General features: G+C 45.1%; 1 protein-coding gene across 1 annotated transcript; it reads left to right on the forward strand.

The window, feature by feature from the left end:
* The first annotated feature begins 3,190 nt into the window (after positions 1-3,190).
* LOC128945985 (basic proline-rich protein-like) lies at positions 3,191-5,848 on the forward strand. The gene is made up of 3 exons (XM_054289920.1): positions 3,191-4,565; positions 4,925-5,075; positions 5,812-5,848. The coding sequence occupies exons 1-3, from the start codon at positions 3,191-3,193 to the stop codon at positions 5,846-5,848; spliced, it is 1,563 nt and encodes a 520-aa protein (XP_054145895.1).
* The last annotated feature ends 20,116 nt before the right edge of the window (positions 5,849-25,964 follow it).

Consider the following 25,964-nt stretch of genomic DNA (forward strand, 5'->3'; position numbering starts at 1 on the left):
AATTCAAAACCAGGCTTGGGGCATCTCCCAAGAGTGAACTGACACCACAGCAAACTTGAGCCTCATTCCCAGCACAGACACATCCCAGTGCCTTCCACCCAGCTGGGCTATGGCACACTGCAGTAAATCACAATTATCAGGCACTGCAACCCATTGTTCCTCACTGTCACTACGTGGTGCAGCCAGACAGGCTCTGTATTCAGGGAACATCTTTTCCTCCTGTTTGCACAGGGATTTGAAACCCAGATTACAGCTTTCCAGGCACAAGGAAGATTACAACTCAGGCTCAGATTAAATTCTGGGGTAGAAAATCATCCAGAGCCACCAGCTGCAGGGACACCCTCAATAAGAGTTTCAAACAATAAAGTATTGCTGTGCTTGGCATTTTTCCTCCCCTGCTGCTCCCAGCCAGCCCCAGACCACATCTGGGCATGGGACACTGGGGACAGGCTTCCAGCAGGGACCTACAGTGCTATCAGTCCAGCTGGCCACAGTAAGCCAGACCAGCAATAAGATTTTTTTGGATCTCACAGTATTTTAGCTGGGGAAAAAAGGGTGTTGAAAACTTGCTGGTGCTGCCCACCCACTTCACAGACCACATCTGCTTGTGCCAAGGCAACTGCAGCAGCCCCACGCTGCAGTGCTGGGGCACATCCACAAGTTTGGCTACACAATGCACATATAACCATAGCTTTATGGGGGCAGGCTAGAAAAAACACCCAGAAATTCAAGAATACAACCAACCCCCTCAAGAGGTTGCCCATAGTAAACAAACAACTCAAAAAAGGCCAAAGTCAGCCCAACATTTAGCACAGGACAGCAATGCAGGAGCAGTCTCAACACCACCATGTCCATCAACCCTTGCACACCCACAGTTCAGCACCCTCCCTTTCCCAAAGCCCCCAGGTCCCACCACCCCATCAGCAGAGATTCTCAGCTCTTATAATCAGCTTCTACAGAAGCTCCAGCCCCACAGTTCTGCCAGTCACAAACCACAGGGTCCCCACTCCCAGGGCAGCAATTCCAGATAGGATGCAGCTCCACTCCCAACTTCAAGGCTGAGAGAGTCAAATAGCTAATAAAAAAAAATGAAGCATAACCATGGCTTAAGGGTGAGCACTGAGTGTACATCCTTCTGGCCTGGAGAGCAACATCCCCTTCTAGCAAAGATTCTCCCTGAATTAGCAGCAGCAAGATGCATCTTCTTTAAAATCAAGGTGGAAGAGGTTGTGGGAGGCTGTAACCCACAATCAGCAAAAAAACTCCTTTAATTCTTACTTGTCTACTGCAACCACACTTAATGAAATCCATTAAACACGAGTTTTATTTTGAAATGTTTTTATTGGTAAGTCCACCACAGTCACGGACACATTACAGGAACAAACCCCCAAAATGTGCTTCCCTGGACCACCACAAGTGTTCATGGGGTTTCCTTTTCAGGTCGTGTTTTGGGCTTTTTTGGTCTTTTTAAGTGCTGGACAAACCTTAGTGTGGAAGTTCTCTTTCCTGGTGTCCCTTGAAGCTGTGGAGCCAGCACAGGGACAGTCCTGTGAGCAGGAGCAGTGACACACGGCACGCTGTCAGCGATGAAGGTCTTGCGGTTTACAGATGGATACCGTGCAATTTTTCTCCTACTAAACTAATCAAAATTGCATCGTGATCCACCCGACAACAGCAAAACAAAGAGCTTGACCAACCTGGCAAACCTGGGGCAGCTCAGCCTGATGACAAGTCCTCCTTTCCTCCACAGGCCGGGACAAGTGCAATACTCTACACACAGCTACAAGTAATGCAACAAATCCCCACCCATGGAGAAATCAGTGCAAGGCATCTTCACATCTTCCATGAAAGAAAAAAAAATGGGGGGGCAGGGGGATTGGAATTGGGGTATTGGAATTGCAGGGGGGTGAGGGCAAAAGGAAAAATAAAAAAGCTTGAAAACCCATTATTCACCACAGATTCACCACCACCACAGTCAGTTTTGCATGGATTTGCACAGCAATTTTAGTAAGCTGGGATGCAAACCTGCAAAACTGACTGTAATCAGCACCATCTTCTCCAGCAATTGGCACTGGCTAGGATGCACTTTATCTAGCAGTACTGTAAGTGCCCACATTACAGTAGGTCCAATTCCAAGCTACCTGCACTATGAGCACTTTGATACTGCTAGGACAAAACTACTTCCCGAGCAATTGCCTTCAATGGAAAAAAAAAAAACCCCTTTAACTAAGAACAGTAATTGCTGAGCCAAAGGCAGATGGATGCAGTTTCTCTGGATGTGCAGGCAGCAGCTTGTGCCAGAAGGAGCATTTAGGGCAGTAGATTCTACGCTACATCACTAACTGCACTAGATGCACCTTAACACAAGGACCATTTGCAGCGTGGCTCTAACACAGCACAACAATCCTGGTTCCATCCGTGCCCTGCCACCATCATGGAATTGCCACAGTGATGCCAGAAGTGCTTAAACTGCAGTAGATCCTAAACTCTACCTGCACTGTAAGCACTTTTGCACAACTCGAGGCCCTTCACCAGACACAAACTCTTCAATTTCAAGGTCTTGTTTCAGCACAGCTAAAGCATCACAGCAGCATCTTGACTGAAGCACAATACCTGCCAAGAGAGAAGACCAATATTAATGTTGCATAACACAGATATGGATTTGCTTCTCAATTTAGAAGAGATTTTTCTTATTAAAGCATAGAGAAGAAATAGGTTCAAGAGTTTTCAGAAGGCAGTTTAACTGAGGGCACACCACATGAGGAAACGTTTGCATCTTGTTTTGCCATGAATTAAGGTAAAAATGGCTTCTACCAGATTTTAGTGGCAGTTAAAATGCAAAGTATCAAAACATCCCAGTTTCCTGCTCTCATGTGTTACTGCAGCACGAGAGACATTTTAGTTGACCTTTCTCCTGGAGCTTTACCGAGGGTCTTGCATCACCAATCACCAAACATTTCCCCCCCAGCAGTGCAGGAAAAGTTCTGACACATGATCCGCACCTCCGCATCGGATAATGGAGTATCTGTCCCGCAGATGATGCGGGAGCTGCGGTGCGGCACAAAAGCGACGGACCCACCGCAAAGGAGGGGGGAAACTTTCCTTAGAATAAATTTCCATTTCCCTCCGGAGCCGCGCTGTCAGGACCCGGCCTTACAAACCTGCGGGGGTGGGAAGGCTCCGGTCGGGGATGCCCCGGGGCAGCGGGGCCGCCCCCCGAGGGGCTCTCCCCGAAGCGGAGCCGCTCCGGGTGCCGGTGGCCGTGCCCGGGAGGGCCCCCAGCCCCGCGGGGCTTTATCTGCCCCGGGGCGCCGTTATCTCCCAGCACGGACCATCTGCTCGGGGGGGCGGGCACCGGCACTGCTCGGCCCTGCTCGCCACGTGCACGGCGTCCCCCACGCCCGCTGCCACCGGAGCATCCCCCGGGGGTGCCGCTCGGCGCTGGCACCGCACTTGCAGAGGGGAGCGGCGGCCCCGTCCCGGGAGGGGTCCCGGGGCGCCCCGCCACGTGCTGCCCGCCCCGTCCGGGGCCGCGCGCGGCGGCGCGGCGGAACAAAGCACGGTGGGAAATGCAGTCCTCCATTCAAAGCCCCAAAAACGCGCCAAGCCGCCCGCCCGCCCCCCCTCCGTGCCCGCCGCCACCGCCAGGGACCCCAGCCCGCCCCGCGGCCCCGGGACACCGGGGAGCCGCGAGCGCAGCGCCGAGTTGCAGCGAGGGCGGCTCCGCACGGCCGCGGGCGGCCCCTTTGTCCCGGCCCGACGGGGCAGCGCGGCCGCCTCCCGCCGCCGTGCCCGCTCCGGCTCCCCGCGGCCCCCGCCCCGCCCGGTGCCGCCGTCCCGGCCCCCGCCCGGTCCTGCCTGCGCGGGGCCGCCGCGGGAGCGCGCGCGGGGATCTCGCGGAGCCCCGACGGCGGCAGCGGCGGCTCCGCCGAGCGCGTGGTGCGGATCGCGCCCGACCGCCCCCTCCGCCCGCGCGCGCGCGCCGCCGGCCCGCCCCCCTCCGCACTACAACCCCCAGCGCGCCCCGCGCTCGCCGCGCATGCGCACCGCCGATCCACCACCCCCCCCCCCCCCGCCGCCGCCGCCATGTGCTCGCCGCGCGCGCGCCCCCTCCCCCCCGCCCCACGCGCACCGGCCACGCGGGGGCGGCGCGAGACACCCTCACCCCCCCCACAACACACACACACCCCCGTCACGACCCGGGGGAACACCCGGGGACCCCCAAAAAACAGCCCCGAGCCCCCCAGTCCCGGACCCACCGCCCCGCACCGCCCCGAGTTTCGACCTCTCCCGCCGCCGCCTCCCCGGTCCATTGTTGGTGCCGCGGGAGCCGCCAGCCGTGGACAGGGCGGGCGCGGGGGGCTCCGCGGTGCGGAGGAGCCGCGGGCCCGCGCGGGGCGAGCCCGGCGCACTCCTACAGGTGGGTAGGCGGCGCCCCGCACAGCGCTGCCGCCCCCGCGCTCCCCGCACCGAGCCCCGGTTCGGGGGTGCCCGTCCCGGTGCGCGTCCCCCAGCCCCGGGCAGCCCGCGCCGGCCGGCACTGATTGCGGCGGGGCTCAGGAAGGGTGCGGGGCAGAGAGAGAAAGAGAGAGGGGAAAAAAAGAGAAAAGCGATAAAATAAATAAAAAAATAGAAGAGGCGCAAAGCGGGGAGTGCCCTTGGGCTCGCGCCGGTTTTGGGAAGGCAAAACAAAAAAAGGAGCGGGAAGGAGAGAGCAGGGAAAGGGGAAGATAAACACGGTACCTTAGAGCCGAGCTGAGCCCTGGAATAAAAAGGGTTTTACGAAAGTGGCGCGAAGACAATATCATGTGATCGGGCCAGGGCGGCTCCTCCCGCCCGGCCAGCCAAAAACGGGGAGAGGGATCGGGGGGAAGCGAGCACATCCGCTCCCCGCGCCATTAGCATAATTAATTGTGTCCTGCAGCTGCGGCCGCCGCTGCCCGGCCAATGGCAGCCGCCGCCCCCGGCCGCCCCTTCCTCCCGCGGGGGGACGGCGATGGAGGAGACCCCGGGCAGGGCCGGCACGGGGCGGGCCGGCCGCGGGGTTCGGCGGGGATGGGAGTGAGGGATCGAGAGTGAGGGATTTTGAGATCTTGGGGTGTGGGGGCTGCGCCCGTCCCTCGTGGAACGAGAGCCACCGCAGCCGCCACGGCCACGCGTGGCCGCAGTCGCTCAGGGCCACCAGCGCAGCGATGGGAGGAAACCTGGGCCGTTTTGGGGTGAAAAGCCCCGAAATGACGTGGCGGGTCCTGTCCCGGCCGAGCTGGGCTCTCACGGTGCTGCTGGCGGCTCTCGCCGTCCAGCCGCCATGGCCTCCCAGCACCTGAGCAGCCCAGAGGTGCATCCCAAGGGGTCCTGCGGCACCTGGAGCCCCCCGAGGGGTCTCCCCGCTCCCGGGCTGCTTGGGGACCCCAGCGCGGGGTGTTTGTCCTGCCCTGGCGGGCGGCCCTCGCAGGAATGCTAAAAATGTGCTAATTGTGCCCAGCCAGCGGCCACGGTTCCTCAGGGATTAGGAGTAATCATCTTTTTAAAAAGAATAAATTACCTAAAATCGATTGATAACGAATTGTGTTGCCCCACTTCCCCGGGCAGCTCTGCTCGGTTCGGCCAAAGAGCCCCAAAAGTGCCTCAGCTCACCCCGATCATCGGGATCTGAAGTCAGAACAAAATGTCCCCATGGAAACCGGGCAGTATCTATCGGGACTGCGTTCGCACACAACGAGAAAAAGGCTTTTGTGTCGTCGTCGTCCCCTCGCCGTATTTATTAGTGTTTAATTTCTTTATTCGGGCTCCGCGGGCCCGTTCCCGCAGGTCGGAGGGCGAGGCCGGCGAGGTGCAGCGCGTGTGAGGCCTCAGACAAAGCGGCCGAGCCCGGGCGCGGCCGGGGCCGGGGCAGGACGGGCGGGCTCCGCGCAGGCACTGCCGGCCACGGGCTCCTGCTGCTTTTCTTCCAGAAACTGCAATTTGTTTCTAAATCATCAGGGGAAATCAGCCGGGTTGCTCTCTTCAAACTTTGGTGTTGTATTGCCCGGGATTGATACGGAATTTACTGGTTGGGAGCTGCAGGGAGATCACGTGTAATGGAGGACGCAGTCAAATTCGAAATTTGAATTTTCTGCGGATTAGGCAAAGTGCCTTTCTGAGGTCCCGACCCACAAATGCTAAAAGAGAGCAAAATGCTCAACACTGAAGTCAGCAATTTAGCATGAGTGTATGAATTTGTTATCAACACCCCTGCAGAAACAGAATAGTGAATTGACACAGCAATGGGAAATGCAAAAGTGTCCCAGTAATTCATATGTGCATAACAGGGAAAACATTCTCAAAGAAAAGATACTTCATGTCTAACTCTGTAAAGCAAAACTTTTTTAAACTGGCAGCAAATAAACATGACACAGTACTAGAAAACTTTATATAAAAATGTTTTGTATGCTGTGCGTTGATTTTTAATTCTTTAATATAAAAGTTTGTATCATAAGTATATTCAAATCTTATATATGAATAAAGTTACATGTAAGGGTAGGAGCTTTTACTCAATTCATGCTGCAAATTGATTATCTCTTTTTGTCAGTTCAGAAATAAATTAGTCTTTCAACCAAGAGAGCCTGAAAATGGTGAAATAAGTCTACATGAAGTGTTGCACAGATAAGATTAAATGGTATTTTTACATCCTCCTGCTGACCTTTGACTTGTGTTTTTGTGTATCTTGGAAGGGAGTCCCGGGGTCTGCAAATACATCAGTTGCTAAAAAAAGGAATGGCCAAAGAAAAAAGTGCCAGAAGTTTTCTTAATATTTTCAAGGGCATTGTGTAGTGAAAGCAGTTCTCTGCCATGTCAGCTGGGCAGAGAGTTTTGACGGCCTTTTCAAGCACACAGTGATTTATAGGTTGCAAGGTGGTGCTTGTAAAACACGTTGCTGTGGGAAGGGCTTGGAGGTCTGTTAGCAAAACTAGGTGAGGTGCAATCCATACATAGAGACAGGAGAAAAAAATTGTAAAAATCACTGAAAATTGCTTTCAGTGTTTGTTCTGAAAATCTATGCCTCATCCTTACAACAAACATACAGAAATTTTTTTTTTCTTTTCTTGTAATGGAACCACATGTATGCATGTGTGCTTAGAAGATATTTCTGTTTCCTTCACTGCACTTTTCACTTTTTTTCTGCTGCAGATAATTCTGTTCTCTCTCTTCTTGGTTACTGATTCATTCATACTCTAACCATTATGATCAAGGCTTGCCTTGGACTCTGTGCTCTGCTTCTGCTCCCCTAGCAAAATCAGAATTATTATCTGAACTTTTTCATTCTAGAAAAGGCACAGTGAATTGTGCTGAACTATCCAAATGCATAAAAGAAATCAAAAATAACTAAGAGGGATGAATGTTCGTAAAACAACAAATTTCTTTTCAAAACAAACTATCCAAAGATCAGTTCCTGTATGGAAAGATTTCTGACAGATTAATAAAATCCAACTTATTTCTCAAAACTTTGGGAATAGTTGAAAGCCTGAAGATCTTCTAAACTTGCAGAACACCAGCATAAAATCAGTGTCCAAACCCCTATTTTATAGCCAGGTCTGGAGTCTTTCAGACACCATACTTTGTACTTTTGGAAGAAAATGTGTGGAGAGATCAGGTCATCTTAAAAAGAAACAAAAATACCAAAGGAATATTTAAGAGAATCCACTTTAATCATTAGCTACAGAGTTATTCTCCTGATAAGAAGGAGACTGCAAACTTTTCCTGTGAATTCTCACACAGTCACAACTCTGGTAAATCTTTGCAGCAGTGAAGTTCTTTAAAGGTCTGTCTTCATTTGTCTTCTGTACACTTTGGGTTTTTTGTGTAACTGTGGATTACCTGTCATGTGCTGCTGAACTGTCTTTATTTTAAAGCATTCAGCTGAAAAAGATGTACAATGAAATTTTTCCTCTTGTGAGGACAGAATAAAAAAAGATACCTTGAGAATTTCCTCAATGTCAATGAAAAATTTAATTCAGTATTAGTTTTCTGAGTTGTTTCTATGTGCTTGCACTTGTCATGAAAAATTACTGATAATAGGGGTTTTATTAAAAAATGTTTCACACTTTTGTCATTGTATTTGTAAGACATTGGAAACTGGCATTCACCTTTTAATTTCTGTTTGCTTCATTTGTAAAACTATTTAAAAGGGAAAATGGGCTACAAATAAGCTGTGTTGCCTTGTGTTTTAGCTAAGTGAAATATACTTAAAAACACTAAGCTCTGTCCCAAATAAGACAAATCTACATATAAAATAAGAAACAAGAGTACAGTAATGGCATAGACTTCATGCCTAATTTAATTTTTTTTTAACTGTATTGATTGCTGTAATAAATAATGTAACATTTGCTGTATCTCTGACATGCTGTGAAGGACTGCTGCATACTAATGTCTCAAACCTGTCCTTTTAGGAGCTCTTTGACAATTTATTATAAACATGTTTATTATAACAAAATTTAAATGTATAGAATGAACTCTGCCTCATTTATCTTCACAATTTGGTAGCTAAGTATATTAAAGTCTGCATTTAGCTTTCTAATCCTTTTCATTTATTATGTATTACTTTGTTGCAGGCTGAAATTACATTTCTGTAAAGCTCTTTTATGCAATTTCTTTGGGGTTTGATTCTGTGAGTTGCCTCCACCTTCATAACATCATGGGAAGTTAAATGAACTCATCCTTTCACTCAGTTCTTCATCTAATTCCTTCCCATTTCAGGTGGGTTAAATCCTGAAAACTGGTTATAAGTTGTCAAATTGAAAGGCAGCTACTTGCATAACTAAATGAGCCTTTTTGTGGTACAGGATAGGACAATGTGTGATGCTGAAATTAGAAACGTTTCCCACATGAACTTGCTGAGGAACAGAGTTTATTTTTTTTCGTGTCAAAATTAATTCTTGGAAGGCAGGGTTTGAATGCTGGCCATCTATTCCCTGGTTCAGATTCTCTGGATAGTCTGTCTTGTTAAACACCTTTTCAGTCACTCCACACATCCTCCTGCCCTTTTGATAATCATGGATTGTACCTGCCCACAGCACTGCATTAAAGCCTCTGTGGTTTGAGATTTGCCTTTCTCATCAGAAGGTTTTTGTTGTGTAACAACTTCCCTGCTTCATCTCACTCCAGATGGGTGAATTCCTGTCATGCACAGGTTTCCAGTTTTGCCAAATATTGCTGGTATTTTGATGAGTTTTCTAATTTGTGTATGTAACACAGCATTTTAATTCATGCATATGTCCCTGCATATTAATTCTGAAGTATAGTTTCTATTTTGTAACAGTGCACAATTCTCCTATTGTGAAATTGCTGAATAGATTTTATTTCTCCACAGCTGGCAATCAGAATATGTTGTGAACTCTCTAGATTTTGTGTAAATCTTAATATTTGGATTATGTGGCTCAATCTTAAAATTGAGCCACATAATCCAAATATGTGCTTAAGCCCTTAAAACTGTGTAAATAGCTTAAATGAAGAGTATGTAAATTTGCAAACCATGAAAGCTGTGTCTTGAGGAGTGGAGTTCTTTACATCAGAACAAGCTACAAAGGCAGGCTGCACCATGAATCTGCTCCTGCACATTTTATACACACGGTGGGCAATTTGGACATGAGTGCTCCTGCTTCAGCCCATCCATGGGTTCAGCACAGGAAAATTTGCCCCAGCCCTGCATTCACCTCTGTGCACTCCCTGAACTCCTCCTTCAGGGCAGGGGAACTAAACAGGACTGGTTTAACCTTTTTTTTTTTCTATGCCTAAACTTAAAAATATTCTCAAGTCATTTCTAGACAAGACATCTCCTTCCAAAATATACTTCCCTTACCCCATGTGGCATTTTAGAAATGAGTCAGTATATTACTGTTTGACTCCAGGTTACACATAAAATTGTTATTTTGTTGGGCTCATTAACTGTTACTGCAGGATGATGTACAGCATTGCCTTCATTTTTCTCTGAAATCTAAATACATTACCAATATTTGATGTAAGGACCGGATGAGAAGACCCAGGGACCAGACCTTGTCTTCATGTTTCCATTGTGTCCTGTGGTTTGTGTGTTGATCCCAGGGAAGACATTTGCCTCTCCCCTGTTGAGCAGCTTGTGTGCACTCAGGGCAGTCAAGCAGGTACTAGATTTTGGGAGCTCTTTCTGTCAGGCAGCCTCTAAGAAGAGGCAGAGGTTTGGGTATTGTACATGTAGGAAATGTGGGAGTTTACACACACACCTGATCTTCATGCACAGCAAAAAAACAGCTGGTACTTTATTCCACTCTTAATTCCAACAGTTACATGCAGTAGGAAATGCAAGGATTCCTCTCTTTTCTCAGCAGAAACATGAGCAGGTTACAGACAGAAGTTCTCGGGTTGCCTGTTAAATGTACAGAACCTGAGCAGGTGCAGGGCAGGCTCTGTAAACCACCTGCAAGGGGCAGGATGCTCGTCCTTCAGCCAGCATCCAGAGCATCCCTCAGGCCCTTTTCTCTGTGCAACATCAGATTGTGCTTCAAGAGCACTGACTGAAGATGTCCTAGACAGAAATCTCTGTCTGTGTTCATTAAATTCAAAATCCTGCCGGAAAGGATGAGCTCCTTGGAGCAGGACAGTGTGAAGTAGTTTTTACATCCGTTTGGGGGAGGTATTTCATTATGCAGCTTGTCAAAGTTCCCCTTCAGTGATTTCCCTTCCCAGCACTTGTGCAGGAGCTGGGCACTAGAAGGTGCATTTTAGAGGTTGCTGCCTCTCACAGGAGCATTTTGTAAATTCAGGGAACGGCTGAGTTCACAGGTTAGTTAAAACACATTGGGATTCAGGCTGACTAAGCACTAGGATGTCTACCCCAGCCTGCAGAGCAGCTCAGGATTTGAAGGGCAGAAAACCATCTTAAACCTGCTATATACTCCCACTTCTCTGGCTACAGGCATAACACAGGATCTCACGTCTCATCCCAAGGCAACGCTTTCCTCCAGTGCCTGTGTCGTGCTCCAGATCCCTGCTAAGGAGATAAAATACATTAACAGTAGTTTAACACATTTTGGGATGTGCATACTAAAAGGATGATCCTGTTATCCCGAGCTCAAAATGTTCTGTGGGAAAAAAACAGCGTGACAGGAGGTAAACAAACCTTACCACGAGGAAGAATGTGTAATTGACCTCAGCAGAGTGGGAAAATGTGCTTGCTCGGAGTAATAAAGTCCACAGATCCAGCCCAGACGGGAAATAAGGCTGAGAATGGGTACAGGCTGGAGCTCGCATAAAAACATGTAAAGATGGAGTTAAAAAAAAAAAATTCATTTTGGGAGGGAAGCTCCTCTCTGCCTCAGCATGAGGTGACTGAATGTCTGTCAGAGGGAAGGAGGTGTTATCTATTCCCGATCCCTGTCCCAGCTGCACAACCCTCCGGGAGGCGGCATCTCCCGGCTGCCGGCACAGCCGGTGTGGCTCTGCCCCCAGGCTGCAAACAGGCTGAAGTACAGCCCTGGGAGAGAAAAGTGTTCCAAAGACGGAATAATATCCACCGGCTGTAATAGCAGGGAGGGACAGGGACATGTGGGGCGCAGCAGAGGCGGCACCGCTGCAGCCGGGACGCGCAGCAGCATCTCTGCTCCGGGGGGCAGCCGGGGGTGCGACGGCATCCGCGATGCGATGGAGCCCCGGATCCGATGGCAGCACCCGGCTCCGCAGGAAAAGCTGCTCTGCACAGCTGAGAGATTGGCTGGCAGCCGCGAGGATCCGCAGCGGACACACAGCCTTCCGTCTGTCCGTCTGTCCCTCTGTCCGTCCGTCCGGTCCTGCCGCCCTCCAGCCCGGAGACACCTCCTGCCTCCTCTGATGCGCAAAAATCGCCCGTGCTGGCTCAGCCTTTCCCTAGAAATTAGGGTTGTGAGGTCGGGAAAGACATCCCTCTCCCAGTTTGCATAAATTTACTCCTGCTCTGTAGCCTATTACGAAACAACTTCTGTGCTGTGATTTCATGAACCCACAAAGAACACAAAACTGATGTGGACAAAAGGTATTTCTCCATGTAAATCATGCATCTCAAGACACCAGGTCCTGCCAGTGTTTAAGAACTGTTTACTGTGCAGCTCCTTACATGGAATTATTTTCTGGTTAAACATGAGCCATATGCAGCCAGCTATGGCAGATTTGCAGTTTACATCACAGAGTTGTCAGCTTTGCAAAAATTGGTGAAAACACACAGATTATTGTGATTCAGCCATTGAAACTCATTATATTCTACCTTTAAGAATGCTCCCCACAAGTTTTTTTTAGGAATGAAAAGTTAAAATTAAAGCCAAAGTGTAGAAATTTTTGGAGGCAGTAATTCTTACTTGTATTAAATTTTTATTAAACTGATTTGTATTAAATTGATGTGTATTAAACTGAGTGAATAAATAAATAATCTAGTTCTTACATCCTCCCGTTATATATGCCCTTTTATTAACTCTTTGAGAAAAATCAGACATGGTTTTCTTTAGATTTTTATGGAAATTATGGGTCAATTCTGCAAACACCTAAACATGCAAGTAATTTTGTATATGTGAGCAGATTTACTGAAATATCTAAATATTTGCAGAATGAGCCTTTCAAAAGTATAAATCAACTAAAAATATTGATATGTATAACTTCCCTTGTTCAATCAATTCTTGCTAGTGCTGACTAGCAAAACCATGGCATTCGATAGCAAAAATGCCTTTGAACAGCAAAAAATGATGAAAGATTTGTTGGCTTCTGCCTCCTTCAGGATTTTGGTAGAATGAGGGGAGTTTAGTGCTACAGGCAGGACTCAACCTAAACCCAGATGTTCTGCAAATGACTTTGTCACCATAGCCACACTCAATTGTCACAAAATATTACATTCTGAGATTTGAATCTATCACAAATATTTTATTCTCTCATGAAATCATTAAAAGAAACTGAAAAGAATCAAATTTTAAAAAAAAGTAATTGAAAGGTTAACAGTCTTAATACCAAATTATAAAGCAAAATGGAAAATGTAAATCAAATTTCATTTACTATTGATTTTTTTAAGCCTCAAAATGGATTTATTGAAAAACTTGTGGATAAAAACCCAAAAATGCACAAAATTTAAGGGCAGAAAACAAGAAAGCAACTAATATGCTGGGGTTTCTTTCAGATCAGTGTTTGTTCACATGGAAACTGAAATCCTTAAAAGATAACAACAGCAATCCTTGTTAACCCTGAAATTACACCTATGAGCAAGGAGACAGCTGTAGGAGTTGTATGAGCTCTGCAAGGAGTGAAACTCTGACTGAAATATATGTTATGCAAAACAAATTCCCTCCAATTGCAGCTCAGAAATGCTTTTGAGGTACCTTGTGACGAGGCACTGGGTCATGACCCAGGGCTTGAGAAGCCTGAGTTAGGAGATGTTAGTTTTCCTCGGGGCTTTGTTTACCGTGGACTTAGTCATTTTGTATTATTAAGAATCTGTGGCTTATGAGGACATTCTATTTATCTTACCAGTCTTTTTTGATGGAAATGCCTGAATTTTCTTGGAAACAGGGATTTTATTGTGGATTCCTGGTGCCCCTTGGAGAGGCTTATTTTTCTGGACAATAGTTTTCCTTAGTGTCACTACCCTTTTGATTTCCCAATGGTCACAGGCTCTCAAGGTCGTGCAGAGTGCATCCTTTTGTTATAATGGATCCAGAATTTTGTATTAAAAGCCAGAAAAAAATATATCTGTTTACTGATTTAAAATATATTTTCTGCCATGTACCTCTGTGTTAGATTTTGGGTGTTCTGCTTTAAAAAACTCTGTGCAATTTGTTAAGAACATAGAAGATTGTAAGGCAAAATACAAGAGTACACTCAGTATATATAATTTTTTTAAATTTGTATGTAAAACCAAAATGCAGATTCTGCAGCAGGATTTTCCATGTGAACCTCTGTACAATTTAAGCATTCAGTGCATCAGAGATTTTGTACCTTACACAGATTGTAATGTAAAGTATTAAGAAAATACACCTTTCTGTTTTGTTTATTTTGATTTAGCTTGACTTTTCCTTTCTACATTACTCATTTAGACAGATCCTCTTCTCTTAAATTCCTCCTGATGAGTGTTGCATTTAAAAATGCTGATGACTGCCATGGCTTGTGGCATCACTGTAGTTTGTAACAGTGCTTTGCTTTGCCCAGAAGGGAAATAGTTCCTCTTTTCACTAACCAGAAAGCACAAAACTTTATGAAGACTGAAGATCCAGTGAGAATAATATGAATTCTAACACATGAGAGATTTGCCTGTTTGCAATCTCCCTCCAACCTCTGTAACAGCAAGTTTTGATTAAATGTGAAAAAACCACATCAACCTTTTAAGAGAGATGAAATTTTTTTGTTTCTGTTACACGATTGCGCAGGATTCCAGGTAAATTTGTTCTTTTCAGGGTAGGAGATGTGGCAGCTCAGTCCCCAAAGCTCTGCAGAGTGCGGTTTGTGGAGGTGCCCCAGGGCTCCAGAGGTCACTGCAGCCTTTGGGCTCCTCGGGGCTTTGTCCTGCGGCTCCTCCCGCCCTGAGCTCGGCCAGTTCCAGCAGGATCCCGTCCCCTGCTCTCCCTGCAAATCCCACACCCCAAAATCATTGCTAAACACCCGTTAGCAGCTTAAAAGTTACTGCCTTCAACGCAGTTTGTCTTTTCCAAAAGTGATTTCTTTTCTATTTCTTTAGAGATGGCCAGCAGCTGCGACATAAAATGTGGCTGCTTTTAGCATCTCTCCCTATTAATAAATTCCCACAATCGGTTTAATTGTAAAAATATACAATTTTAAAACAATCCTTCTTTAAAAAAAACCTTCTTCACTTTCCTGATATAAAAGCAAACTGTTAAAGCTGCAGCTTTTTGAACTGTGGTTTTGTTTGTTTGGATTTTTTTCACCAAATCTGCAGTTGCTTGCTTTTTTGGAAAGTCTCTAAGGAAAAATGAGAAAAATCTGTTGATTTCATTTTTGCTTACAAGTAGTATCTGACCATTTTCATTGCTTAAACTTGTTCCACTCACACAGCTTTCACTTTGCTCTGCAAATACCCCAGTAACATTTAAACACCAAAAAAAAAAGTGATAACTGCAAATTTTACACATTTTTATTGAACAATTTTATGAGAAGAAAATTTAATTATAATGTTCTGCATAAATTACCAGGCAGTTTCCTGACAAAGCTTACTAAAGTCAATGGAATTTTTTCTCTTCACTGATTTCAAGTTGAATTAGAAAAAGTCTTTGAATAAGACTTAAACAACAAAAACTTCTTTAAAAATTTTCTGACAAAACATGACACGATAAATTACTTTCAGAGAGTATAACATGAGATTCACACATTTTTCTGTATTTTTTATTTGCTATTTTTCTATATTTTTCAGTCTTCTGGGGGAAAAAAAAAGCTACTAAGTTAAATTGCAGCTTTACCTAATTAAGAATTTCAGACCAGTCCTTTTTTTATTTTTTTCTTTTGCATTTTTACTTGAAATGTTTTCAGGTCGAAGTAGAGCTCATTCTCTGATTAAGCTCTTGCATGCTGCTACATTCTAGTAACAAAATAAGGCAACAAATTCACTAAATCCTCCAGTTCTGACAAATCAGTTTATTTTCCCATCTGCTTCTACTTGCTGGAATCACTTTTTAAATCTTCCTCTCCAATTCCCACAGAGAGGACAGGAGGATTTCCATTACCTCAGACTTACATATTTCATTTGTAAAGAAATTATGAACTCTTAAATATTTTTTTCACATAGTTTTTGACGGTTTTTTTGAGAATATAGATTTTTCTTAGAAACCTGAATTCCTTTTTAGTTTAGATCTTTTCTTGAGCTCTGGATGATGCAAGCCATAGGCATAAACAGCTACACAAAGGAAACTGGGATTTTATTGTGCATTCCTGGTGCCCCTTGAAGAGCTTATTTTTGTGGACAATAGTTTTCCTTCGTGTCACCACCCTTTTGATTTCCCAGTGGTCACAGGGTTCCAGGGTCGTGAAAAGTGCATCCTTTTGTTCCTCCTAGCCTAAAATTCTGCATTAAAAGGCTGTTAAAGGACCTTAAATTTGGTCAAGACATTGCGGATATTTCACGTAGCAGAACTCAAGTTGAAGGATTTGTTAAATTGTAGTTAAGATTGCAGTTCAAGAGAAAAGGTTTCATTAAGCACAGATTGCAATATTCAAACTTTAATAGATATCTATTCTTTAAATCACATAATTAATCCTGGAGTATTTCTTAGCATTCACATAATGATTGTCAAGCAGCAAAAATTTAATATCATTTTAATATCTAGCTGTAATTAAATTGGTTAATTAATTTTGTACTGTGTTTTTAAAAGGACTTCACTATTTGTAACTTCATTGTGAAGCACTAACGAATTCTTTTCTTTATTATCTAAATATTTTCTTATTATTTCTTCCAGTTAAATCATGGTCCTTAAGGACCCCTTATGCTTTTAAAAAGACTAATGAAAACTAAATTTCCGACAGGAAATTTACAGCTCATCTTTGAAATAAGCACATTTCTTAAACATGTATATTTCATCCTTAAAGTAAGATTAATCATACTAAATAAATGTTGTTATTTGTGGTAGTGCATCTCTTTTAACATCCTCACAGCACACCCCATCCTTGTTTCAGCTTTTGTGTTTCTGATACAAGGTGGCTCTTTAAGGGGAGGTGCAGTTTCCATTTAATTCCATTTAATTGTTGGAATTTGGTGCCCTGGGTGAGGTCAGCTCTGAAGGAGGGGAGCCCTGGTGGTCACTCCCCCTCCTTTGGGCACGTCCACATCCCCTGGAGCAGCTCCCAACATCCAGCAAGAGCAGCCCAGGAAAAGCAGAGAAAAGGCAGAAAAGCTGGGTAAGGGCTGCAGGGGATAGGGAATGGCCAAACACGAGGGTGGGTCCTGGGGGGAGAGGGGCTGGGAGAGAGGAGAATCATCCCCTGCTACTGGGGCTGGGATATTTATTCACTGACTCCTGATTTATTCATTGACTCCAAGTGCTGGAGCCTGCGGTGCCTGTCAGGCTCCTCTGTGCTTCAGCACTCAGGCTGATCCCATCCCTTAAAGATGGAAAATGTGAGTTATTTCCCAAGGTAAAGTGTTCCATGGGAAGTGTGTTACCTCTGAGCAAGGGTTGCTCTGTTTAGTTTCCTACTAAATAAATAAATTGATTTAAAAAAAAAAAGTTTGCAAAACCTGAAACGGTTAATTCTGAAAAATTTCATGGCACTTGTCAGTGGATTGCCACATGTTCCCATCTTCCCTTTTCAGCCAGGCAGAAGCTTCTGTGATCCATTCACTTTTTTCTTTCATTTTTTTTTTTCAGAAAGTAATCCATCATGATAAGGACGTTTTGTTTTCCTCACAGAAGAGCAGGATGCATTTCCCAACATAAATACTGCAGTTTGTAAATTAATGGGTTTTTTACTGAAATGTATACCAAAGCTTTCCAAATCTTCCCTGAAAAAACAAGATAAGAGAATCTATTTAAAGCTATTTTCTGGATCCCCTGTAGTCTCTGCTCTTTCTGGTAGTCTCAAGGTACAATGCTGATTTTCCTAAGAGCAGATGGAGTGCACCTGGAAATTGGAAGAAAAGACCAGTACCCACATCCAGAAGACTTTCTCTTTTGTGTTGTTCAGATCCCTTATTTCTTTGGAAATTGAAAGTATTTCTAATTCACCAGAATTACATAAACCCAGTTTATCTGTCAGCCACTTAAATGCTCAGATATTGGCTCTATCTAATCCAGACTGGAGAGTCACTTCCAGATTAGCATCCTTGAATCACTGATATTTAACACTGGATATTTTGTCTGGTTGAATGTGTAGATCACACTCATCTATGCCATAGGAAGGTGATTTCCCTGGCAGCTGGTGGCTCTGACATTTACTGAGTGAAGGTTTAACTTCTAAGGAAGAAGCAGTTCCTGGCTGCTCCAAACTCTCCTGTCTTGTCAATTTTCCTAAACTCAGTTTGCCATTTCCATGTGCTCATCTCAGCCTGAAGGGTAATTTAAAATAGGATTTCCTAAAACAAAAAGAAAATAATATCAGACAAAAATATAGGTTTTGGGGCTAGGAATGGTTTGTTTCTGTTTTGTTCAGTGCTTCCATTTAAGACAAGGACAGAAGCTGAAAAAACTTGAGAGGAAGGCTTATTCTAATAAATGTTCATATACTGAGCTCTTGCTCAATGTAGACCAAACACTCACTATTTATACAAATAGGATGTATTTATTTATACAAATAGGATGTACTTCATTCTATCAAGGTGTTAATTACACCCTTGGCTAAGTAAATGCTGAGGCTGAAGCACATAATAGTATATGTCACACATTTCCATGACATTTTATATAGATGAACCTGCAAGAAAGTCACATAGAGAATATACTTCAAGCCATATAATTGCATTTTAAATATTATTTTTATAATTTCATGTTTGAAGTCACACACTACAAAAATTGTCATCCTTTATTAGAAGCCTCAGGAACATATTTTGTGTTTATTGTTTTGATGAAAAGCAAAGTACCTTTAAGGGAGTATGAGGAGCTGTAATTGCTCTCCTGTGCCCTTTCAGCTCCCCCACCTCCATTAACCCTGTCAGGGGTTCACACAGGGCTCTTCTGCACGAGGATGGAGTGCAGGATGGGAAACAGGTTTTTCCAACACTCCCTAGACTTCTGTGTCCAACAACCAGTACAACCCACAGGAATCACAGATGTCAGGTAGAGACATCTCCAAACTCTTCCACTGCCCTTAGGGAGCACAGAGCTGCCCACAGGAGGTGAAATTTTATATATACAGTGCTGAACCTCCAGGAAAACCTGGGAACCTACAGAGCAATGCAGGTCTTCACAAATCAGATGTTAGAGAGTCAGATAAGGGATACTTTCCAAACCAAAGCTGCTTCCCCAACTGACTTGCACTAAGAACAAAAAATAAAAAGAGAGAGAGAGAGTGCAGTATCAGTCACTCTGTCCTTAGATCTACGGGCTCAGCAATCTGGGCAGAGGTCACAAGCTGCAGGCAGCAACACCTCTCCACTCCCTTCCACAATGTCCCTGTCACTCCACAAATACAGGCCTTGGCTGTGGATGCACCATGTTCCTATAACATAATGGTGGGGTTATCTATCTCAGAGCATAAGATCTGGTGTCTTCTGATTTTTTTTAGGCAGGACTGTCCATTTCCATGGGGTGGGGATTGGAATTAGTTGATCATTGAGGTCCCTTGCAGCCCAGATCATTCTGTGATTCTGTGACCGGTGGTGTTCTTTCCAGCCCGGTTTGGCTCTGATTGTTCCTACCCAGCTTTTGACTTACCTAAACAGATATTTCTTTAAAGAATCTCCATCTGGCTTGTAGGGAGCCAAGGCTACCCAAGCTGCAGGAAGCAACAACTTCCTCTGAGATCCGGCTGCAGCAGGAAATTTGATGAATTTCTCTTTCTCTCCTCTCCTGTGCCCCTTAGCTATCAGTTTAGCATAGAGGTCTAACACATACTGTAAGGAAGCCCATTTTTAGGGCAAAACTGAGAGGACAAGCTTGCAGTCCCAGAGATTTTGAAGCAAAATTGTTGCATTTCCAGAGCTTTTCATCAGCACATGGCTGGAGAGCTGCTGCTTGAATGTGGGAAGCTCCAAATGTATAACTCATGTCAGTTGCTTTGCACTTGTATAATTTACCTCTGCAGTAGGAGTAAGCTGCCCAGAGTACCTGTATCCATTTAGGAATAGTTTTGGTAACTCCTTCTGTTCCTATTTAGTTTTTAATTGATTTACCAGGCAATTACACCGGCACAAATTATTTTTGTAGGTCACATTGTATACTGTCTCACGTAGATGCATAAAATCCATTCCTGTGATGGGTATCCAAAGATTTGAGTTCCAGAGTTACTGTCCTGCTGAGGTTTCTGTGGCAAACCAGCTTGGCAGAGCTGGGTGGGTGCTTGGGGCAGCTCCCTGTGTGCCCAGGTTGGTGTTGGAGCAGGACAGAGGCACAAAGGAGGCTTCTCTTCAGTCTCTCTTCACTGAGCTGAATTGGCTGATTGCAGCATGAAGCAAAGGCTGGAGTCTGAACAGGGATGCAGAAAAGTTCAGCTGAGGATGGTGGGAGGAAATTGGAAGTGCTTCTTTTGCTTACACAATACCACATCCTTTGGGGTGTTTGAAAATGCAAACTTCCAGTGTCTGACTGAATGAGTTTTTGTTGTTTGGTTTTACTTCATTCATTTGCTGCACTGCAACTCAGCCATCTCTTTATTATGAAGTAAATGTGATATGGCTAATTGTGTTCATTGGCAAGCTGGTCAGAAATCCTGTTTCCAAAGTTTGGAGTTGAGTTTTGGGATGTGCAATTGGAATGAATCAAAGGTTAGCACTATAGAGGACAAATAAATAATAGTATTTACATTCTCTCCTTCCTTCCTTCCTTCCTTCCTTCCTTCCTTCCTTCCTTCCTTCCTTCCTTCCTTCCTTCCTTCCTTCCTTCCTTCCTTCCTTCCTTCCTTCCTTCCTTCCTTCCCTTTTCCCTCTGTTCTTTATCCAGCTGTGGGTTTGTTCCTGACCTGTTCCATGAAAGCACCACTGGCAAATTGCCCTGCAGAAGCTGCTCCCTGCAGAACAGGCTGCACTCAGTGCCCATCACAGCGTTGTGGGATGACTTCAGGGGAAGTTTCCATTCTCTTATGATCAATAAGACACTTCCTGTGTGACTTCAGACTCCTCTCCAGATTAATTTAGTCTCTGAGCCCAGCATGGTGCTGACCCTGAGACAGAGGTACCTGCTTGTTTGAATCTGGGCTGAAACAACTGAGCTACTGTCTGATCACTGCTGCATCGGGAGGATCAAAATCCCACAGAGGAGGAAGACAGATTCTGTGGTTATTAATCCTCAGTCAACTGAGACAGAAATTCAGAACTTCAGACTGCCTCCACTTTACACTGAACCTCCTCTAAGGTCAGTGAGAAGTACAAATGGAAACTGAAGTAGAAGACATCCTTTCTGCAGCATTTGTATTTCAATTTACCCATACGCATACCACACAGGGGAACCTCAACACCCAGTAAAGCATCTCTGAACTCACTGCTACGCAGTTATTTAATTTAGGTTAAGTGAAATATTACTGCTGTTATTTTCTTCATCCACAAATATAATGTCTGTTTCAAAAATCTTGTTTGTGTCTCATTTATATTCCTTATAATTCTTATACATATTTTAATTTTAGATTATCCAGGTCTGAGAACAAACAAACATTTACCATAATCCTTCTGCAATATATTTCACTTATTATAGTTTTTCTTATGGGATTTTGATGTAAATCCAGATAAAATTTGTTACTTTTCTGTTTTTAATAATTTCTTTCATTTCCTAAGTTCAGCAACTATGGTGCAATAAAAAATACCTGAACAGATAACTCTGGGTAAACATGATAATAACGTATTCCAAATTTTTCACTCCTGGAAGTTTTGATTCATGTTCTAATTTAGTTTCAATTGTCAGGGATTTGGAGATACCCTTGAAGTTCCTCCAGAAACATGTCTCTGTATAAAAATGTGTTTCTGTGTCTCTGCTCAGTTTGTGCACAAAGAATGGGCTGTGGCTGGAATATCAGGAATCCTGTAGGTCAGGATTAAAGGGCAATTGTCAGGGTTACCAGAGGCAGCCTCTGCTGCCTGTCCTTACTCTGCAGAGCTTTCTAGTAACTTGGTGTAATGAGGTCTGACACCTCCACAGTTCTTAAATAACACTCAGCGCCCAAAACGCAGCCGTGTTTCAAATATTCAGATCCCAATGCAAATATTAAAACAAAGTAAGAACCTCTGAGGAGTTCGAGTGGTGATGGGATTGAATTAAGTGAGTTTACAACAAATATGGTTTGTAATACATAAATGTAAGCATTTCAAACATAGGTCCAAGAAAATTGATTGAATTTTGAAAATAAGTTTTGTTTAATGCATGAACTGTAGCATTTATTTGGTTTTTAAAAGTGTATATTTCCTCCAACAAATTAATATAATACTTTATAAAGTTTTATCAAGCTTTAATATCGCACCAACAGTTAAAACACAGCTGAGCTCCTGTGTGTTTAGTTGGTGTATTGTCAGACCCCTTCTCACACTGACTGAAACCATCTTGGTGTGTGAGTTTCCTTATATCAGGACTGCCAAGGAAAAGTATTAAAACTTTTAAACCTTTCTAGAATAAAACCAGTCAGCATTCACATCAAAGTGAAATTATATTGTTCAAACTTTTTTTTTTGCCCTGTGATAGCAAACTTTTAAAAATGGAGAGAAAACTCTGGGAGGAGATATCATATCCTAATTTCAGTGCTCAGGACTTTTTTGTCAAGGTGATCCATCTGAATCAGTGATGTTTGAGAGGGAGAAAAAAGAGTGAAAACAAACAAGCAAACAAACAAACAAAAATTTCTGCAATGCGGCCATTACAAAAATTCTAGAGGAAAAGGAGTTCAAAAGGAAAAGAAGGGGTTCCCAAATTCCTTGTTGGAGCATTTGAACCTGAGTTAGGAGGTGCAAAGATAAATATTTCAAAGGAGGAAAGAGCAGGGGATTCTGCCTGCTGCGGGGCTGGTGATTTAGATGTTGGAGCCGAAGAAAGCTTGCAGGGAACAGAGGGTCATTGTGCCTGGAATGCAAAGGCATCCGCAGCTCCGCGCCGAGAAATGCCCGGGAGCCGCCGGAGCTCGCTGGGAGCGCGCGTGGAGCTGCGGGAGGGGGAGCGGGAAAATGGGAAAACGGGAAAACGGGAAAATGGGAAAACGGGAAAATGGGGCTCAGTGCGGACACCCCTGCCCGCCCCCGCTCCCAGAGACAACGGGCATCACCCGGGAAAGGTCTCGAAACCGAGGGATTAAAACAAGGCTTGAGGGAAAAAGCAGCAAACTTGAGGGGATGAACTGAAGAGTTACTGCAGGCAAGAAAAGCAGCGCTTAGCTAAGGGCTGAAATTTGAACAGCCGAGGTTGCGTCCGAGCAAAGTTAAAGCAGCAGCCGGGACTCGGGAATGCGGTTTGCACAGAGCGGTGGGAATGCAGCACCGCTCGGGAAAATAAGGAGCTGGCAGCTGTTAAATGGAGAAAAGTGAAGTGAATAAATGTAGAAAAATCTTGCCAGCCTGGTATATTAAAGCTTTATAAGTAGATAAGCCCCCATGTTTTGTCCCAGCCATGAAGTGCCGCACGTGGCGACTTCGGGGTGAGCGTTTCCTAAAACACACGAGTGGGAGGAAATCCGGGAGTTCGGGGGGCGGAAGGAGGCGCGGGGAGAGGAGCGGGATCCGCACCCGCACCGGCGGCTCCGCTTGTGCTGTGTGTGCAGGAACCCCCGGTCCGAGGGGCCGGGATGGGGATGGGATGGGATGGGGATGGGGATGGGGATGGGATGGGGATGGGGATGGGATGGGGATGGGGATGGGGATGGGATGGGGATGGGGATGGGATGGGGATGGGAATGGGGATGGGAATGGGGATGGGGGGATGGGGATGGGATGGGGATGGGAATGGGGATGGGATGGGGATAGGATGGGGATGGGGATGGGAATGGGAATGGGGATGGGATGGGGATGGGGATGGGATGGGGATGGGATGGGATGGGGATGGGGATGGAGATGGGATGGGGATGGGATGGGGATGGCGATGGGATGGGATGGGATGGGATGGGGATGGGGATGGGATGGAGGTGATTCCCGTTGCGAAGGGAACAGGGACGCGCTGGCACAGGACCGGGACCGTACTGCCGGCAGAACACCGAGCTCCCGGCGGCTTCTGCCGTGTTACCATCGGGAAACGCCCCCGGGCGGGCTCGCCGCGATGCGGGGGGAGTTCGGTGAACAACGCACACACACGGCAATGACACGGGCATGGGGCGGGCGGTCACACCGGGCCAGAGGACCGGGGCCGCGGGACCGACTCTGCCCGCAGGATCCCGCGAACCGGGACCCGGCCGGAGCAGGGGGAGCCGCAGCCGCTGCCCCTGCGGGAACAGCAGCAGAGCGATTTGGGCTCATTCATGGAGCCACCCCAAGTTTGGCCATCACAGAGTCATGTGCTTGCCTTTCCTTCCCCTCCTGCCCGCGCTCTGTGCGTGGTTTAAAGTCGTCTGCCAGGGCGCTCTGAGCCTCAGCAATTCATATTTACATGGGGGGCAAAGAGGGGTGGGATGCATTTAAGAATTACTCAGTTCAAAGGTAGTGGCTGGTCTTTGGCTGTCTGTCAGATCTAAGAGGAGTGAGTGGATTTTCATGGAGGAATTTCATGGAAATTAAATCTCTACTGGAGTGATCCATTCAACTCCTAAAGCTTCAGCCCAGTTTTGTATCCTGGATGAATGCCCTGCTGAATAGCTTGGTGGGGATGCAAAAAGCCACCTTAAACTAGGGATTTTTCTTCTGCTAAATTGACTTCAAAGTAGTAATTAAACAATAGCTAGCTTTAAAAAAAAATCAAGTTATAAGAAGCTATAGGACAAAATTACCCTATAAGTAGAAGCTGCATTTTATGGGAGGGGGGCAGGGGATGGGGTGTTCAAAATGGAAAAGTAACGGGGTAGAGGCAATTTGAGAGAAACAAAAATGGATGCAAGAAAGTAAAATAAATTGCACTGATTCAAACTTGTTGGTTTGTTAATTTCTTTTATTACAGCTGTACTATGATCGAGTCTGGAGCTCGGTAAGTGGAGGAAGGGGAGAGACTGCAGAATTGTTTGGGAAATTTTAAGCAGAAGCATCCAGTTCAGGGGTGACAGGCTGAAGCAGCTTTCTGTGGCCTTTGTCCTGTCCTGTGTTTGAGGCTTCTCTTCTCCAGGCTGCTCTACACAGGGCTGAGCCTGCACAGCTCAGTATTCATCTCTGCTTTTGTAAAGCAAAAACGGCGTTTGTGGCCAAAGGAAATCTTGCTGCCAATCTTCTCCCTCTTCCTCTGTCTCCCAAACCCACAATCTCAACTGCATTCATCTCCCTCTGGGATGATTTAGAAGCACATCTGACTTGAAGCTAAACCAAATGAAAACTAATCTCCTGCCTGACTCCCATGGTGAACTCTCCCTAATTCTCTCCTTTCCTGCAGTAAAACTCCCTCACTTGCCATTTGCTGATTTTAGTCCTTGGGGTCCTTTTTCTCACATGCAGAATGTTACCCAGCACTGCTCCTTCTTCATCATGCCTGTCCTGGAAGGAGGAACTTGAAAGTTTATTACATAATTTAATTTAAAATCTCTTTTGAGTGATTGGTCTGGTGCCTTTCCTGGGTTCAAATGCTTTTGGGGCTTTATTCCCACAATTTTGTTGCATAGACAATGTCACCAAATGAGCTACAGGAAGAAGGGGAGATGAACACAAATTCAGCACTACAACAGTTCCTAGATTTTCCATGTGTTTAAGCTAAGGCTTACTATTTTAAAGTGAAAAGTCCAACACTGCACTTAATCTGATTAGCACATTTTTTCCATACTCCCGGGATATTTCTGAGAATTAATGCTCAGGTTCAGACAATGGAAGCATGGCAGTGTACACTGGCAGAATCTGAGCCATGGGTCTTTAAAATACTGTCCATCTCTTGACTTCTGACAAGTGAAACCATGGTAAATGGTGCTCCAGGTAATGACTTTACAGTCTTATTAAAGCTTACTGCAGTCCTTGGGCGAGACTATCAAGTTTAAGTATTCCCAGTGTCCCAATGTTGTACTGTTAGTGTGATAGTTACTGTTAGAAGAAAGCTCTTAAAATATAATTTGCCATTATTATCTTGCTTTTCAAATACATTTCACAGTCTATTTGCACTGAGAATTGCTTTTTGTTTTTTAATCTTAAATGTAATAGGTTGCTGATAACTGCAGTGCATTTCCATGAAGTGATGAGCTGAAAGCTGGCAAGAACTGTTTGATGGGATATGTAAAATCCTGGTGAGTTTTAGCCCACACACAGACACTTTAATTGT

This window comes from Melozone crissalis, unplaced genomic scaffold (assembly GCF_028551555.1).
Source record: "Melozone crissalis strain CALT ecotype California unplaced genomic scaffold, PUWL_Pcris_2 ptg000068l_1, whole genome shotgun sequence".
NCBI lineage: Eukaryota > Metazoa > Chordata > Aves > Passeriformes > Passerellidae > Melozone > Melozone crissalis.